Source organism: Aspergillus tubingensis, assembly GCF_013340325.1.
Source record: "Aspergillus tubingensis WU-2223L DNA, scaffold_7, whole genome shotgun sequence".
NCBI lineage: Eukaryota > Fungi > Ascomycota > Eurotiomycetes > Eurotiales > Aspergillaceae > Aspergillus > Aspergillus tubingensis.
The window spans coordinates 2,085,226-2,100,786 of record NW_023336281.1 but is presented as its reverse complement, the minus strand read 5'-3'; the positions used below and the strand labels follow the sequence as shown (position 1 = coordinate 2,100,786).

The 15,561-nt window shown below is 53.1% G+C and overlaps 7 protein-coding genes across 7 annotated transcripts; 4 read left to right on the top strand and 3 right to left on the bottom strand.

The window, feature by feature from the left end:
• Window positions 1-217: 217 nt before the first annotated feature.
• Window positions 218-986, bottom strand: AtWU_05670 (DUF846 domain-containing protein; the record flags this gene model as incomplete). Its single annotated transcript, XM_035500780.1, has 3 exons — window positions 218-366; window positions 435-721; window positions 844-986. The coding sequence occupies 3 exons, from the start codon at window positions 984-986 to the stop codon at window positions 218-220; spliced, it is 579 nt and encodes a 192-aa protein (XP_035356673.1).
• A 570-nt stretch (window positions 987-1,556) lies between these two features.
• AtWU_05669 (HpcH/HpaI aldolase/citrate lyase family protein) lies at window positions 1,557-2,715 on the top strand (the record flags this gene model as incomplete). Its single annotated transcript, XM_035500779.1, has 3 exons — window positions 1,557-1,596; window positions 1,723-1,943; window positions 2,002-2,715. 3 exons carry the CDS (start codon window positions 1,557-1,559, stop codon window positions 2,713-2,715), a joined length of 975 nt encoding a protein of 324 aa, XP_035356672.1.
• Window positions 2,716-3,047: 332 nt separating this feature from the next.
• AtWU_05668 (CCCH zinc finger and SMR domain protein) lies at window positions 3,048-5,397 on the bottom strand (the record flags this gene model as incomplete). Its single annotated transcript, XM_035500778.1, has 3 exons — window positions 3,048-3,606; window positions 3,660-4,391; window positions 4,466-5,397. The coding sequence occupies 3 exons, from the start codon at window positions 5,395-5,397 to the stop codon at window positions 3,048-3,050; spliced, it is 2,223 nt and encodes a 740-aa protein (XP_035356671.1).
• A 1,814-nt stretch (window positions 5,398-7,211) lies between these two features.
• On the top strand, window positions 7,212-8,572 carry AtWU_05667 (TVP38/TMEM64 family protein; the record flags this gene model as incomplete). Its single annotated transcript, XM_035500777.1, has 3 exons — window positions 7,212-7,681; window positions 7,733-8,152; window positions 8,215-8,572. The coding sequence occupies 3 exons, from the start codon at window positions 7,212-7,214 to the stop codon at window positions 8,570-8,572; spliced, it is 1,248 nt and encodes a 415-aa protein (XP_035356670.1).
• Window positions 8,573-9,938: 1,366 nt separating this feature from the next.
• AtWU_05666 (lysine-specific histone demethylase Aof2) lies at window positions 9,939-12,709 on the top strand (the record flags this gene model as incomplete). The annotated part of the gene is made up of 2 exons (XM_035500776.1): window positions 9,939-12,635; window positions 12,683-12,709. 2 exons carry the CDS (start codon window positions 9,939-9,941, stop codon window positions 12,707-12,709), a joined length of 2,724 nt encoding a protein of 907 aa, XP_035356669.1.
• A 253-nt stretch (window positions 12,710-12,962) lies between these two features.
• On the top strand, window positions 12,963-13,367 carry AtWU_05665 (lysine-specific histone demethylase Aof2; the record flags this gene model as incomplete). Its single annotated transcript, XM_035500775.1, has 1 exon — window positions 12,963-13,367. The coding sequence occupies one exon, from the start codon at window positions 12,963-12,965 to the stop codon at window positions 13,365-13,367; it is 405 nt and encodes a 134-aa protein (XP_035356668.1).
• Window positions 13,368-13,922: 555 nt separating this feature from the next.
• Window positions 13,923-15,166, bottom strand: trr1 (thioredoxin-disulfide reductase TRR1; the record flags this gene model as incomplete). The annotated part of the gene is made up of 3 exons (XM_035500774.1): window positions 13,923-14,104; window positions 14,166-15,065; window positions 15,145-15,166. 3 exons carry the CDS (start codon window positions 15,164-15,166, stop codon window positions 13,923-13,925), a joined length of 1,104 nt encoding a protein of 367 aa, XP_035356667.1.
• Between the last annotated feature and the right edge of the window lie 395 nt (window positions 15,167-15,561).

The window sequence follows — 15,561 nt, the reverse complement described above, 5'->3', positions numbered from 1 at the left end:
AATGATACAATACAATAAAATCTAACCCATAACGCTAGTAGAGTATAACCGACAAAACAAAAGCTCCCCTCCCCTAGGCCAACCTACTCCTTCCTCCCCGGACAAACCCACTACACTCATCAATCCGACTCAAAAAAACAAATCAAAGACAAAACAGACCGCCCAAGGTCCACATCCCGTATGAACCCCAGCTTAATCCTATTTAGAGGCATACACCCTACTTGAAAAGCCTGCCCAGCAGACCTCCCGCAAGGTTACTCATAACCCCACCCGAAAGCGCACTATTCGCAAATGTCGAAGCCTGACTAAAGCGATCGCACCGGGAGAACGCAACAGTGTTGGTGATGGTCAGCGCGAGAGCAATGGCTGTACCCAGTTAGTATTCCACACTTCTTATACACCTGCTGGAAGGGGAGGTGTAAGGATAAACTCACCAACAAGACTCAACCAAATCACACTGCTCAAACGGATAATGGCCAGAATGGCAAGACCGATCCACAGCGCAGGCGTCACGTACAGACTCAGCCAGAAGAAACGCTTGTCCGTGGCAGTGATAGTGCGGGTAGTGGGATCGGAGGACTCGAAGACCCAAGTGGAGTCGCCGGAGGAAGTGTTGACTTCGTTCCACCAGCGGAGACCGACCAGGCGACGACCGGCAATGTTTTTGAGGTAGTAGAAGTCGGCGGAGAGGATGAGGAGGGTGATGATGAAGACGAGGACACTGGTTGCGGCGGTTAGCTGGGTTGGTTGGTTGGATCTAGATTGTGCAGTTTTGGGAGGTTCCGGAATTGGAGAACGAGGGAGCTATGGTCATAGATTTGAGTGTGAAAGGGATATACGCACAAGTTCTTGATAAAGAGCACGCCGAAGAGGTACATCAGTAGGGCGCTGATGCGAAAGCCCAGGAAGAACAGGAGGGTAATCGGGTGAGCACTGAGGCGCCAGTTCAGTTCGCCCTGCTGCGGCTGGAGCGGTTGCTGTTCCATGATGACAGAAAGCGTGCAGGATCAAGACAAGAAGTATCCTCTGATAACAGTCCAATGCACATGAGATAGACAGCACTCAACCAGCCTCCTGACGAGTCCAGATCATGCGAGGCGGGACTGCGTTGATGCTGCGTGTCTCCAGCCAGGGGCGGTGGGGCACGGCAGAATGTGGAGCGGCAGACGGTTACTTGATACTCTTTTCATCTTATTTCTCCGACTCCCCCTCTGTTTCATGCGCGATCGGCACACGCGTTCATTCATATTGCCCAGGTTGAGCCTTTGCTAAGGCTGGAAAACCAATATTCACCACAAGGGAATGGTGCAAACGCCAATGGAACAAACTAAAATACGCGCGAGTCGCGACACCTGCCGGATGAGGTCATCGGCCGGTTCCTGACTGGAGAAGCCTTTATGCGCAAACCGAGGATCTCTTAAAGTTGCGGGTCAATCCGCAACCGCTGCAGCTTCATCCGATATCATCCATTTCCTCAATCCACCGAAGACATTGCAATTCAGTGCGATAGCCACTCACTATCATATTCCCAACTGAGCACTCTCCTCCCATCCACAATGGCAGCTAGAAACACCCTCCGTCGCGCCCTTCTCTACAGTACGTCTCTTCTCCCCCATCTCTTCCCAGCCCGCAGCTCTCCCCGCATTTTCACACCCATCCCACTCCCCAACCTGCCTCTCCGGCTATACCAATTGACCCCCTAACTAACCCATCCAATCTCAGTCCCGGGCTCCTCCCAACGCTTCATCGACAAATCCCGCACTCTAACCGCCGACTGCGTGGCCTACGATCTCGAAGACAGCGTAACTCCGCACAAGAAAGCCGAAGCTCGGTCCCTGGTGCGGAGAGCGCTCGACGAGCCCGCACCGCAGGGAATCCGCGAACGAGCCGTGCGAATCAACTCCGTAGACAGCGGACTCGCCCTAGGTGATCTCACCGAAGTGGTACGCATCATCCTTTCCCAAATCTCCCCTTTCAATCCAATATACTAAAACTAAATAGCTGAAATCCCCCAACCTCACCACAATCGTCATCCCTAAAGTCAACACCCCCTCGGACCTCACCTTCGTGAACGACGTCATCACACACACACTCTCTCAACAGCAACAGACCCAAGACCCCTCGACCCCCCGAACTCCCATTTCCCTCCTCGCTCTAGTCGAATCCGCCAAATCCCTCACAAACCTCACCCAAATCTGCGCTTCCACGCCCCTCCTGCAAGGCCTCATTTTCGCAGCCGAAGACTTCGCCCTTGACCTCAGCATCACTCGCACCCCATCATTGACCGAATTCCTCTTCGCAAGGTCGATGATTGCTACTGCTGCTCGCGCTGCGAACCTCCCCTCGACTATTGATTTGGTCTGCACGGCGTATAAATCTACCAAGGGGGACGGGTCTCCGCCTGCGGTGCTGGAGGAGGAATGTCGTGATGGGCGACGGCTGGGGTTCAATGGGAAGCAGTGTATTCATCCGTCGCAGGTGGAGACGGCGCAGGCGATCTTTGGGCCGGATCCGGAGGAAGTTAAGTGGGCTGTGAGGGTGTGTGTGGCGGATGAGAAGGCTGCGAGGGCCGGACGGGGTGCGTGGACGCTGGATGGGAAGATGATTGATGTGCCGGTAGCGGAGAAGGCTAGGGCGGTGGTTAGGAAGGCTGAGGCGTGTGGATTTGATGTTGGGGGTTTGAGGGAGGAGTGGGGGCACCAGGAGCCGGAGTGATGAAGATGATTACAGATGATGTGCGTGTCTTTGGGTGAGTGGAGTTATATACAAGTAGTCAAGCCGGTTGACAAATTAGGAATAGTGACTATATATGATGGTACTTGTTCGTGAGGGGAAGGTAGAACCGAAATGAGATCAAGAAAATGTTTGAGTAGATAGTCTAATGATCACCTCTTACACTCCGGCGCATTGGCTTCCCTACAAGGATTCATATCAACCCTAGTATTCTCCAAAGCGTGTACGAGGTTGAGCTGGAGTGCGACGTTGACTTTGAGGATCAGGAACCAAGAAAGGGTTTCCTTGAGGGTTTGAGAAAATTTTGCTGTGTATTATTGCTTTGACTCCAGGTCTTCGCGCTTCAATAGCTGGATCTTGCCCATGGTCAGGACAGGCTGGTCCGCCTCCGCCTTGCCGTTGGCATCGTCTTCCAAACTCTTGGCTAATGATTTATCGTAGCTGGTGGGGTCAATCCCCAGGATGCCTCCAACATATCCACCCCGCTCGCCGGGGACACTGAACTCGCGGAACAGGTACTTCCATTCATTCAGCCATGCTTTGACGGCCTTGCCGATCTTGTCCTTGCCGTTCTTTGAATGATGGCCCGTGCCCGTGATGGCGTAGACTACTCGCCGGCCTTCGCGGGCATGTTTGAGAAGGATCTTCTCCAGGTATTCAATGGCCTCCTCGGGGTGCAAGCCATGCAAATCAACATAGAGTTCCTCCGCTGCATCATCCAGACCAGCGTCTAAGAGATGTTTGTTACGTTCTTCGTACAGTTGTCGTGCTGCTTCCCGGTGACACTTGCGCATGGCTTCGTTTTCAGCCTGTCCCCGCAGAGACAGAGCTTTTGCGGCTCTTGCGTCATTGCGGTTCCACGCTTGAGCAGCACTATCCAGACAATCAGCTCCAAGTCTTCTGACTTTGAAAGAGTATCAACTTACCTCTGAAGAAATTTGTTCCGTACAGTACCATGGCGGATAGCCTCCGTCCGGTATTTGATATATTGTTGGTTCGCTCGGGAACCAGTTTCCAACCAGGGAATATTCTGCGGCGGTGGGATTGCCTGAGCGGCTGCGCTATGCTCACGGCCTTTAGCCCCATCCCGATTGTTTTTAGACGAAGTCTTCCCCTTCCCTAGTGCCGGAGATGGGGACATGCGAACCACGTCCGCTAAAGATGTAGGCATGTTTTCTCTGCTTGAAATATTGTCGCGATTTCCGCGCTTCCCATGATGCTTCTTGCCGGTGTTTTTGGCACTGACAGCAGCAAGGGTGGGGAATGCGTCTGGATCATCGACCGATGGGGCAGCCGGGTTCAGCTCACGATGCTGATGCCGACTCCCTGGTCGGGAATGGGGGCGGCTCAGGTTGGTCATGCTTCCATTCCGCTTGCCAACAGCAAACTGCATGGCCTGAGGCACGTATTTGCTGCCAGGGAACGCGGATAAATGGCCAGGATACTTGCCAAGATACTGGCCAGCCCATTGGTCTCCCATCCCGGCAGTAGACTGCAGAGGAGGAAAGGCATCTGAGGTACTTTCCATGTGAAATGACGTGCCAGGCGATCCTGTGCCGGGGGTACCGTCTGTCACACTGAGATTTGCAACGAGAGCTGAAGGGTCATGCGAAAATGGACAGCCGTCACCTGCCAAGCAGTTCCCCATAATCCAATACCTATACGAACGCGCTGCTATTAGGGTCCTATTTTTGCGAAAACAATACATTGAGAGGCTCAGGAGTATACTCACTTGCAAAGGTGGTTGGTTAGATCATGACTGAAACGGCAATCGGCACGGAGACATTGGCCGGTAGACAGCCAGTACTTGCAGACCACTGGACTGCGACTGTTGCTCGGAGGTGTAGCGATCTTGGGTGGCTCCATAGACATGGACTTTCCGACCACAACGTGGCCATCCTCCGCGTGCTGCAAGATGGGGTCGCCGTCACCGGGTTGCGATAGTGACGCGATCGTCGCGCCCAAGTCGTAGCTGTTGGCTTCCAGAGCCGCCTCAATTTCATCGTTCGATCGCTTGTCTCCCAAAACAGTGCGTAAGATATCATGCGGGCTCATATCGGGCACAAACTCGGGTGCCGTGGCGCTCAGCCCTCCTGTGATGCTCGGGGTCCCAATGGACGAGGTGACGCTATTCGCGTCGTCGGCAACCAGCCAGTCCACATTGCTATCGCTTCCCAAGTCACCATAGAAATCGGACACTTGGCTCTGATCGGAGAATTCGTATGCGTTTAGGTTTGGGGAGTGAGGGATGGGTTGCGCAAGAGCTAGTCGAGGCGATGGGCGCGGAGAAGTGAAAGGCGATACGGTGGAGGACAGGGGTGGCCGGGATAAGCCGCCTCGGGAGCTCTGGAGCCAGGAGGTACTTCCGGGGCTCGTGCCTAGGTTCGAGTGAGGAGATAATGGGGTCGCAGAACGTGCCATCTGCCAAGGGGCAGGAGATGAGCGGCGAATCACCGTATGACGGGGCGGCGGAGGGGAGGAGTCTGGTAAGGTGCGATTGCGATGGCGCCAGAGGATGTCGAGGACGGCATTTTCTAGAGACGGACCTGATAAGGAGGTCTTTTCGCGTACAAAATCCTCTATTTTCTCGACCTGCTCTTCTTCGTCCAGAGCTTGATCCTGGAGGATGCGAAGACAATCCTCGAGGAGGTCTTCTTGAATCATGCTGGATCGTCAGGGGTGTTGTGAACGAAGGAAGGCAGAAGTAGGAGGGCGACGGAGGATACACGGTGTGTGCAGGAAGATGTGGGGTAATCGGCGTTTGGAGATTGGGAACAGTAATCAAATCAGATCAAGGAGACAACAGAAGACAGGTCAGATTCGATGATCCACGTCCATGATTTGTTCCCAGGACAGCTGGAATTCATGAAACGAATATAAAAGCTTGATGGAAAAAAGAGGGATGTTAGCAAGGTTGACAGGCGACAGGGGACAAGCTGGAAGTCCACGGGTGATTACATCGCATCAGCCGTCGTGCAATGATCGATGATGACGGGGAGGGGGGAGAAGAGAGTGGATCCGGGAAAACGAAGGAAGGAAGGGAGAGAGAAGATAAGAGGAGACGGGATGGAGAGATGGAAAAAGGAAGTCCAAAGAGGGAGGACGCGCAAGACACACAGAAGAGAGAAGAAGGGGAGAGAGAGAGAGAGAGAGAGAATAGAAGGAGGAGGAGTGAGAGGGGTAAAGCCAGCAAGTAGAAAGAAAGAAGGGGAGAGAAGCAGGAAAGAGGGCAGCAAGCAAGAAAGTCGGAGAGAGCGGAGGGATTTGGTATTGATTGATTGATGGTTTATTTCCCCCCCTCAAACAATTACTACGCGGTGTCTCCCGATAGATCTCTCTTCCAACCAACACAACTAAAGAGGTACTCTTGTTATTTTTATTTGTCGTTAATGTTTTTTTTCTTTATTATTGACAGGCCATCAACCAAAGCTGAAGCTTCCGGGACGCGATTTGACTCTCAACCAAAGAAACGGCAGTGCTGTCACCGTCCCAAGTTTCCCCCCCTTTTTTTGGGGGAGGAAATCTAGACTGGCAGCCAATTCCTCACTAAGAATTGGGCCTTCCTGGTCGATCTGCCGGACTAAGCAGAAAGAAGACTTGCTGGTCAGGATCGAGATGGAGACGATGGAGTCGCCATAGTGTCAATCCAATCTCTACCTACCCAAGTGATAGTAGATTAATTCGTGACTCCCCACAGTCAGGGACATCACCAATGCAGTTCTTCATTCATGTAACTACAACTCTATACTACTCAAGATGCGATCGATTGAGGGCAAACAATAATACCATCCGTAATCTAAACCCCCGTATCGGGGCGTATAAAACAAGCAAAGTGGAACAGTCAGCAGCGATCCTGACTAAGATCTTCCCCGATTTCCGCCTTCAGGCAGACACTAAACTCCACCTTCAAGAGAAATGCAGACGGACTGACTCTCACGAGGTAAGACTGGATGAGCTGATTGATATCGCGGTCATTCTATCGCATCCATCTCTCGATCTCTAATACCAAATGCCATTTTAATCCGATCTTATGTTCCACCCCCCACTGCCACCACCCGAGATCATTCCTCTTTGCTGCAACTAGCAGAAGCTCATTGACCAATTACCGGACAGCTCCCATTTCATCATCGCCTAGCTAGACCGGACGTCGTGGACCCTTCCTCTTCTCACTCCCTGACTCTCTACTATCTCTCTCGCCATCCACTCATGCTTCGTCCTTACACGAGGGCTTAGCTACGCCCTCCTTGCTGTTAACTGCGCATCGCCAGTTTGAACGACCATTGAACATCTACAGCGTTGCATTCAGACATTGCCGAAATCCCAAGTCGCGTACTGGTTTGCGCCCGTCGGCCCATTTCTCTGCACAGGCGTTCATCCGCCTCACCCAATATCGACATCGAGCCGAGCTTGACTCCGCATATTGAATATCAAGTTAGGATCATACGCTCGACCACGATTTCAAACTCCCCTTTGGAAAGATGCCTGCGGATTACTCATCCACCGCCCGGGCACTGTCCGTCTCGACCTCGTCCCCAGAACCTCTGTCTCCGTCGGAGGATGAGGCCTATCCGCCATGGAGCCGAAGGGCACCGGGGAGGCGGAATTCAGCCAGCATCCCCGGCGGACGACCCGCTACCCTCCGAGATCAGATCGTAGACCGAGCAACCAAGACATATCACCAGCTCCTGGAATCGTGGCGCAAGATGAACTTCTGGCAAAGGGTAGGGGCGGTGTCCGCGTTCTTATTGGCCAATCTCCTTGGAATAGGCTTTCTTGTCTTTACTGGGAAGGTCTTCATCTGGCTTCAACCCGTGGCGGCACAATGGGAGCATTCTCCTCTAGCCTACGGGGTTCTGTGGTTGTGTGTTTTCTTTGTCTCCTTTCCACCGTTGGTTGGATGGTCCACATTTGGAACTATGGCGGGCTACATCTTTGGGATCTGGAAAGGGTGAGTGAAGAGTTTGCATTGATGTGCAAGGAGGGCTAACACCGTTCATAGATGGCTTCTTTATGCTTCCGCTACTGTGCTTGGGTCGACTTGTTCTTTCATTGTGTCTCGGACAATCCTATCCAAATTCGTCCACCGGTTGATGGAACACGACAAGAGATTCGCAGCGTTGTCGCTGACGCTGAAGTATGACGGCTTGAAATTGCTGTGCATGATCCGCCTCTGCCCGCTGCCCTACTCGGTATGCAATGGGGCGGTCTCAACCTTCCCCACAGTTCAACCGTTGACGTATGGGCTTGCCACGGCACTCATTTCGCCGAAGCTGCTGGTTCCAGCCTTCATCGGTAATCGGTTGCGCGTCTTGTCGGAGAACAATGAAGAGATGAGCGCAGGCTCCAAGGCTGTCAATATTTGCAGCATTATTGTCTCTATTTGCATTGGTATCTTCACGGGGTTGTATATATATAGAAGGTAAGACTCAAGGTGCCTCCCTGCATTGACCCAAGCCTTTGAGACTAACGCACTTGGATAAGAACATTGGCCCGGGCCAAAGAGCTAGAAGCGAAAGAAAGGGAGGACATCCGACGCTCGCTGCAAACTGACCATGCTGCCCATCGCCCCCATGGCGCGTTTTCCGAGGATCCGGAAGTGAACAGCGCGGCCGCTCTTCTTGCGCGTGATGAAGAAGAACGCATCGGATTCGGCGACCTCGACGACGACCATGTCGACCTGGCGATTGACGATGAGAGTGGCAGTGAGACCTCCCCCCAGCGCACACAAGCCTCCCCTTATCGCGATGAATTTACCGACAACGATTCAGATATCTTCAAAGATGGTGATGGGGCCCATGAGGAGATGTATACCCTACATACACACGTGCGGAAACCCTAGGGCTCATGGTTGACCCGGGACAGTCAATAGCGAGGGCGTTGGTGGCTACGTGATAGATATCTGCGGTTACGAGTGATGACAGCACACTTTTCCGGATGGACATGACGGTTTATAAATTCCCTTTGGGGGTATCGTACATATTATAATTAGGCGAGGGGCCCATAAGAAGCCCGGCTTCTGGCTATGCCTCGACTGTTGAACACCAAGTTGTGTTAGTACTTGTACAGAGTAGCTTTAGAATTTCTGCAGGTAGGTTGACTGATCAGTAAAGCAATCCTCGGGTACTACTGGAGACCTCGCTCTCTAGGCCACTGGGCGTGGGATTGGAGATTCGCACGGTGGTGACGAGTGCAACGTTCCAAGCAGTGGGAGGTCCACCTTGACGCTTGTGACGCGGGAGGATCCGGGAGCGCGAACAAAAGCTGGGGGCAAACGGTCAGATCGCAAAGCAGCATCTCACCGAGGTCCTCTTAGCGAGATCAGACGGACCTAAAGGAAGACTAGGAGGAGCAAGAAAGGGGGAGATGGACGAGGAGTCTTCAGGCTGACGATGGCACACGAAGACGGCCAGCAGGAATGTAATGAAAGTATCGAAAGTATTGGCTGGCCGGACTGAAAATTACGCGGGGTTCCGGCCGAATTTCCCGCCGACTTTCCTTCCCTTTTCGACTCCGACAGCCTCAATGCAAGATCATCCGTCTACTTGGAACTGACTCCCTTCTGCCTCTGCACTGTGGCTCTTCCCCCCTTGATTCGTTGTCTCCATATCCACCCCTCGGGCGGCGGTGTTCTCTTCCTACCGGTAAGTCGGTCGCTACTACTCTCCGTTCCACTTAGATACCCCTGCGGTTTCCTCGTCCTACTACTAGTAGGGTTTGCGCCGGTGCCAGAAATAAGTCAACCAACGTGATGGATTCGCAGGCGAAGGACCTGATGTCCTGTTAGCCACTAACTCCACTCCGGCATGTATGTCAACTGGTCATTGCCTGTGTCAGTTTCATGCATACTTGTCTTGGACTTACCCCAGCATTCACCCGCAAATCATATATGATATCGAGTGGTCCGCTGACTTGATTTGAAAGATAAGATACATTTCACATCCCTGGTCCCGGCCTTCTCTTCACCCATCCAAGGGACTGATCGTGATGGAGCTCGCCATGGATGAATAGGCCAAGCATTAAAATCACACATCACCTCACGAGATGGGTGTCCATAGAGTCAATCAGTCAGTCGCCGTGTTTGCAGCGTAGTAGTTGGTTTCGTGAGCTCTCTGCTATCAGTTTCAGAAGCCTTACAAGCATATACCTACATTCTGAGAGAGTGTGGCACTTGTCGAAAACCAACTTCTGCTCGCTTACCAGCAACTATGAAATCTGCCGCAGCTGTGGGGACTCGAGGTCCAGATGGCCATGCCTATGAATGCAATCATTTGGACCAATTTCATGTGCCCACCAATTTTGATACCGCTGGCAGAAGCTCTTTCCCTTTGCTGGCACCGCGCCAAGCCTTCGCTGCAACGGGTCCCTCTCAATTTCCTGCAAATCAGCCTGAGGGCATATATCCGAGGGGTCTTCCAAATGGAAATGGAATTATACCTTCTAACCCCACTCCTAATGGAGGCGTAAGGGGGAATTTCCCTGAAATCAATGGCGTTCTCCGGGGATTGCAGGATCGCGCTCAGGCAGCAGACCAAACACCACAGTCTTATATTCCGAGTACGAACCCAGCAACTTCCAATCATTTGGAGAAGACGCAGACCTTACCCCCCAAGACCACTCAGAAGACGTCAACATCTCCAGCTAGGACCATCAATATTATGTCTTCGTCAACATCATCGTCGACCTACAACAAAGGTGCCGACAATGGATCCATACAGGCGAGGTACCGGCCACGCTCCTCGATACCTCCCAGGATGCCCGCTGCAGTCTACGCTCAACAATGTGTGGCAGCGGCGTATGCGTCCCGACTAAATCCATACGCGCTTCACAAGAAGGAACAAGAACTCCTCCAAGATCACATGTGTCATCTCCATGTCACTGTCTACTTAAACATTCGAAACGGCATTCTGCGTTTGTGGACGCGTAATCCTATGCTGAGTGTTTCGAAGGAGGAAGCCATGGGTTGTGCAAAGGATTATCGCTGGATGAACCTTGCATCGTTTGCCTACGAGTTTCTCGTGCGCAATGGATACATCAATTTTGGCTGCATAGAGATACCAGTCTCTCCGGCAGCCTCAAAGAAGGGTCGGCGGCGGGATGGGCCTGTTATTGTTGTGATCGGGGCTGGAATGGCCGGTCTGGGGTGTGCACGCCACTTGGAAGGCCTCTTCAACCATTATCATGACCCGCTCACATCGCCCCGTGTGATAGTACTGGAAGGAAGACGCAGGATCGGGGGTCGTATCTACTCACATCCTTTGCGAAGCCTTCAGTCCTCTACCTTAGCTCCAGGATTAGTTCCCAAGGCTGAAATGGGCGCTCAGATTATTGTCGGCTTTGACCATGGAAATCCTTTGGATCAGATTATTCGGGGCCAGCTGGCTCTTCCTTACCATCTATTGCGCGACATATCTACAATCTACGATATAGATGGCTCAGCGGTGGATGAAGCGCGGGACGCAACAGACGAGATGCTCTACAATGATATACTGGACCGATCCGGGAATTATCGCCATAAATCCGTGATAGTGCCAACAGCAGAAGGTGACCGGGATCTTATCGATTCCGGACGTGATGTGTCCACTAGCGACGGCCTTACAATAAGACAATACGAAGAAGCCAGGGCTGCTGGGACCATCGGGCTTCTATTTCCTGCCAAGCGCGTCCGGCGAGGTGTTGGCCACAAAACCGCCGACATTAAACCGACCGGGGCCTCATTGGCCGAATCTGACAACAGCGAGGAAAACCCAGCTCGCCTTGCCTGTCAAACGATGGGCTGGAGTTTAAACAATGGGGTTGCAGTGAACCAGACCATCAATTTGGACAATGTGGCTAAAGCCTCCCCGTTCCCAACATTAGGCGCCGTGATGGATGATGGTGTGCGACAGTACCAGCGCATGCTCCCATTGACCCCGAAAGACATGCGACTATTGAATTGGCATATGGCTAATTTGGAGTACGCAAATGCGGCGAACATTGGCAAGCTCAGTCTTTCCGGGTGGGATCAGGATATGGGCAACGAATTTGAGGGAGAGCACTCACAAGTGATCGGTGGATATCAGCAACTCCCGTACGGGCTCTTCTCGCTGCCTACAAAACTTGATGTCCGTACCAACAAAATTGTCAGCAAAATATCCTATGGCCATACAGAACTAGGCAAGCAGAAGACGGTGGTTCATTGCGAGGATGGTGAATCTCTCGTTGCGGATAAGGTTGTCTTTACGGGATCTCTTGGTGTCCTGAAACAACGCTCGATACAGTTCTCTCCTCCGCTCCCGGATTGGAAAGTTGGTGCGATTGACCGACTTGGCTTCGGGATTATGAACAAAGTGATCTTAGTCTTTGATCAGCCTTTCTGGGACACGGAGCGTGATATGTTTGGGCTTCTGCGTGAACCTAGCAACCGAAACAGTATGATGCAGGAGGACTATGCTGCAAATCGTGGCCGGTTCTACCTATTCTGGAACTGCATGAAGACCACTGGTCTCCCGGTCCTTATTGCTCTCATGGCTGGTGACGCCGCGCATCAAGCCGAGAATACAGCAGATTCGGTAATCATCGCCGAAGTGACCAGTCAGCTGCGTAATGTCTTCAAGCATGTGGCTGTTCCAGACCCCTTGGAGACCATCATAACTCGCTGGGGTACGGACAAGTTTACTAGAGGGAGCTACTCGTATGTAGCTGCGCAAGCACTTCCAGGCGATTATGACCTCATGGCCAAGCCAATCGGCAACCTGCATTTTGCCGGAGAAGCCACCTGCGGCACTCACCCTGCCACGGTCCATGGGGCATACCTATCCGGACTGCGGGCTGCATCTGAGGTTATTGAGTCCATTCTGGGCCCCATTGACGTGCCCAAACCGCTTGTTCCGGAGAAAGGCAAAGCTGTCGACCTTGGCATACCCGTAGCGACGACAGGTCAGAAGCGAAAAGAACCTCCCTCAACAAACAGCAAGAGACCATCGCTCGACCCCATTGATGCAACGGCGAACAATGCAACACCTGAGGCACTCCATCGGGAAGCGTATGACAAAGCCATGTGGGCCGCCATCTACGAGGAACTGGGGGCGCCACCCCCACGACCAGCACGCACCGCGCTTAACCCGTTCCTACTGTACCAGAAAGACTACTGGGGCAAGTGTCGCACGCAGTGTGACGAAGCCCGCCGAGCCGCAACCAACGATCCCAACGCCAAGGCCGCGCGCGACGAGATCCGTCAAGCGCTAGGCCTCATGTGGCGCCAGGCCAGCGAGGAGGTGAAACGACCCTACTTGGAGCAGATAGAGGTCAATCGACAGGCCAATGCGAAGATCTGGGATACCTGGCGTCGCGACAATGCGGAATGGGAGAAGAAGTCGTACGAGGTCAAGGATCGGTGGTGTGCTGCGAATCCATTTGCAAACTGGGGACAGCCTGCATCGTCGCAGGAACCAAGTACAACCATTGCTCCGGAGTCTTCCCATCAGTCTGCGAGTGCTAACCAGTCTGGCCCTTTGCTGATCTCGCATGATGCCAATGCTGCTGTTGCTAAAATTAACGGGGCTGCTGCTGCCGCCGGATCTGTTATGTTGCCTAGTCAGCCAGAGGCGCCAGCTACAGCGACTGCAAATGGCACTTTGGGAGATAGTGCTCGATAAACCCTTTCATCCCTACTACCCTTCTGCAATCTCCTACCTACCCAATACAGTTTACACCCATCCAACTGCATCCTTTGTATGATTATGACTCTACTAAAGAAACAATGACCCTTTTAGACCAGAAACGAGAAAAAGATATGTGTAAAAGAAAAAATTACTCTATAACGTCTTTCTACTCTATTTTGTATTCACATTCACATTCATGAGATCGGATCGTCGACGAGGATGATGACCGATCGAATCATCAAGAAAAACCCCCATCTTTGAAAAAGAACAATCCCGTGTATCACAGAACAAATAAAACAACAGAATCGCTGGAGTGAGTCTAATATATAAAGCAGCCGTCACGGTAACAGGATAAATGAAAATGCAAACACACAGTAAAACAAGCCATGGCCCCACCTTGGCTAGAGCATAACAATGACAGATCCGTCTAGGTCGGTCTAAATGAAAACTCCAGGTCTAGATAGATAATAGAGAGGGGAATAAATATAATGGAAAAGAAGATTGGGAGGTATAGGGGATGGCGATGATGTGAAGAGGGAAATGAATCGCTTAAAGCAGAGGGTTGGACTTGTACTCGGCGGCGGCACCCTGACCGTCCTGCTTGACTTCACCGTTAACCTCCTGGGTGGCAGGCTTGACGGCGGCCTTCTCGGTAGAGGTGGCGGGCTCCTCGCCGGACTCGCGCTCGGCGATGTACTTCTCGGCCTCGAGAGCGGCGATGCAGCCGGATCCTGAGAGTTAAAGTTAGTGGGTTATAATTGACATATGTGCAAGTGTTTAGGGGAAGCTTACCGGCACTGGTGATGGCCTGGCGGTAGCGCTTGTCCTGGACGTCACCGCAAGCGAAGACACCCTCAACGCTGGTGTAGCTGGTACCGGGCTGGGTGACGATGTATCCGTCCTCGTCGAGCTTGATCTGGCCCTTGACCAGGGAGGTGGCGGGGTCGTGACCGACAGCGTAGAAGAGACCGTTGGCGTCAACAACCTCCTCCTCGCCGGAGACGACGTTCTTGACCTTGAGGTGGGTCATCAGGCCGTTGGGCTTCTCCTCACCGAGCACCTGGGTGGCGACGGAGTTGAAGCGGACGGTAACCTTGGGGTGGGACAGAAGACGGTTGGCCATGGCCTTGCTGGCACGGAGCTTGTCCTTACGGACGAGGACAGTGACGCTGCTGCCGTACTTGGCCAGGAACATAGCCTCCTCGGCGGCGGAGTCACCACCACCGATGACGAAGAGGGGCTTGTTGCGGAAGATGGGCACGGCACCGTCGCAGACGGCGCAGGCACTGATGCCGTTCTGCCAGTACTTCTCCTCACCGGGGAGGTTGAGGCGACGAGCGTTGGCGCCAGTGGCGATGATGACGGCGTCAGCAGTGTGAGCGGGCTCGTCGGTGGGACCGTCACTCCATTCCGTCCACAGCTTGAAGGGTCTCTGGGAGAAGTCGACCTTGGTGATGGTCTCGGTGATAACCTCCGTACCGAAGCGAACGGACTGCTTGCGCATGTTCTCCATCAGCTCTCCACCGCCAATGCCGTCCGGGAAACCGGGGAAGTTCTCGATGTCGGTAGTGGTGGTAAGCTGACCGCCAGCGGCGGTGCCGTTAGCCAGCATACCCTCATAGAGGACGGGCTTGAGTTCGGCGCGGGAGAGGTAGATGGCCGCAGTGTGGGCGGCGGGGCCGGAGCCGATGACTGTGTAACCCGGTTAGATTCTTCCATCGTTCTTTCTTGACTGCCATATATTTCCCAGGGAGAATGGGGATCCACTTACTAACGACGTTGGTGTGCACCATTCTGGAGGATGAAGTGGAATTGACGCGCAGGGGCGCCTTGAGGTTATTGGATAGGACGGAGGCCGAAGGCGAGGAGTTTTGTTGCAGGGACGACGCGGCGGCGGCAGTCAATCCAAGAGAGGAACGAAGGGTGGAGAAGGGAAAACGACGAAAGGCGGAGGAAAACAGATTGGCGGTGTTGAAGGGGGGAAGCGATTGGCTTTTTAAGTATGAAGAGAAGAGGAGGGGGAGGAAAGAGAGAGAAAGCGGAAGAGCAAAGAGGGGGGGGTTAAATGAATTATCTCTGGGCAGACAGACAGAACGGAGAGGCGAAGAGGGGTGGGGAAAAGGGCTGGCCGGCACGGATTAGCTAAGGGGAAAGCGCAGAATTGCAACGGAGTGGGGCAGAGAAAGAG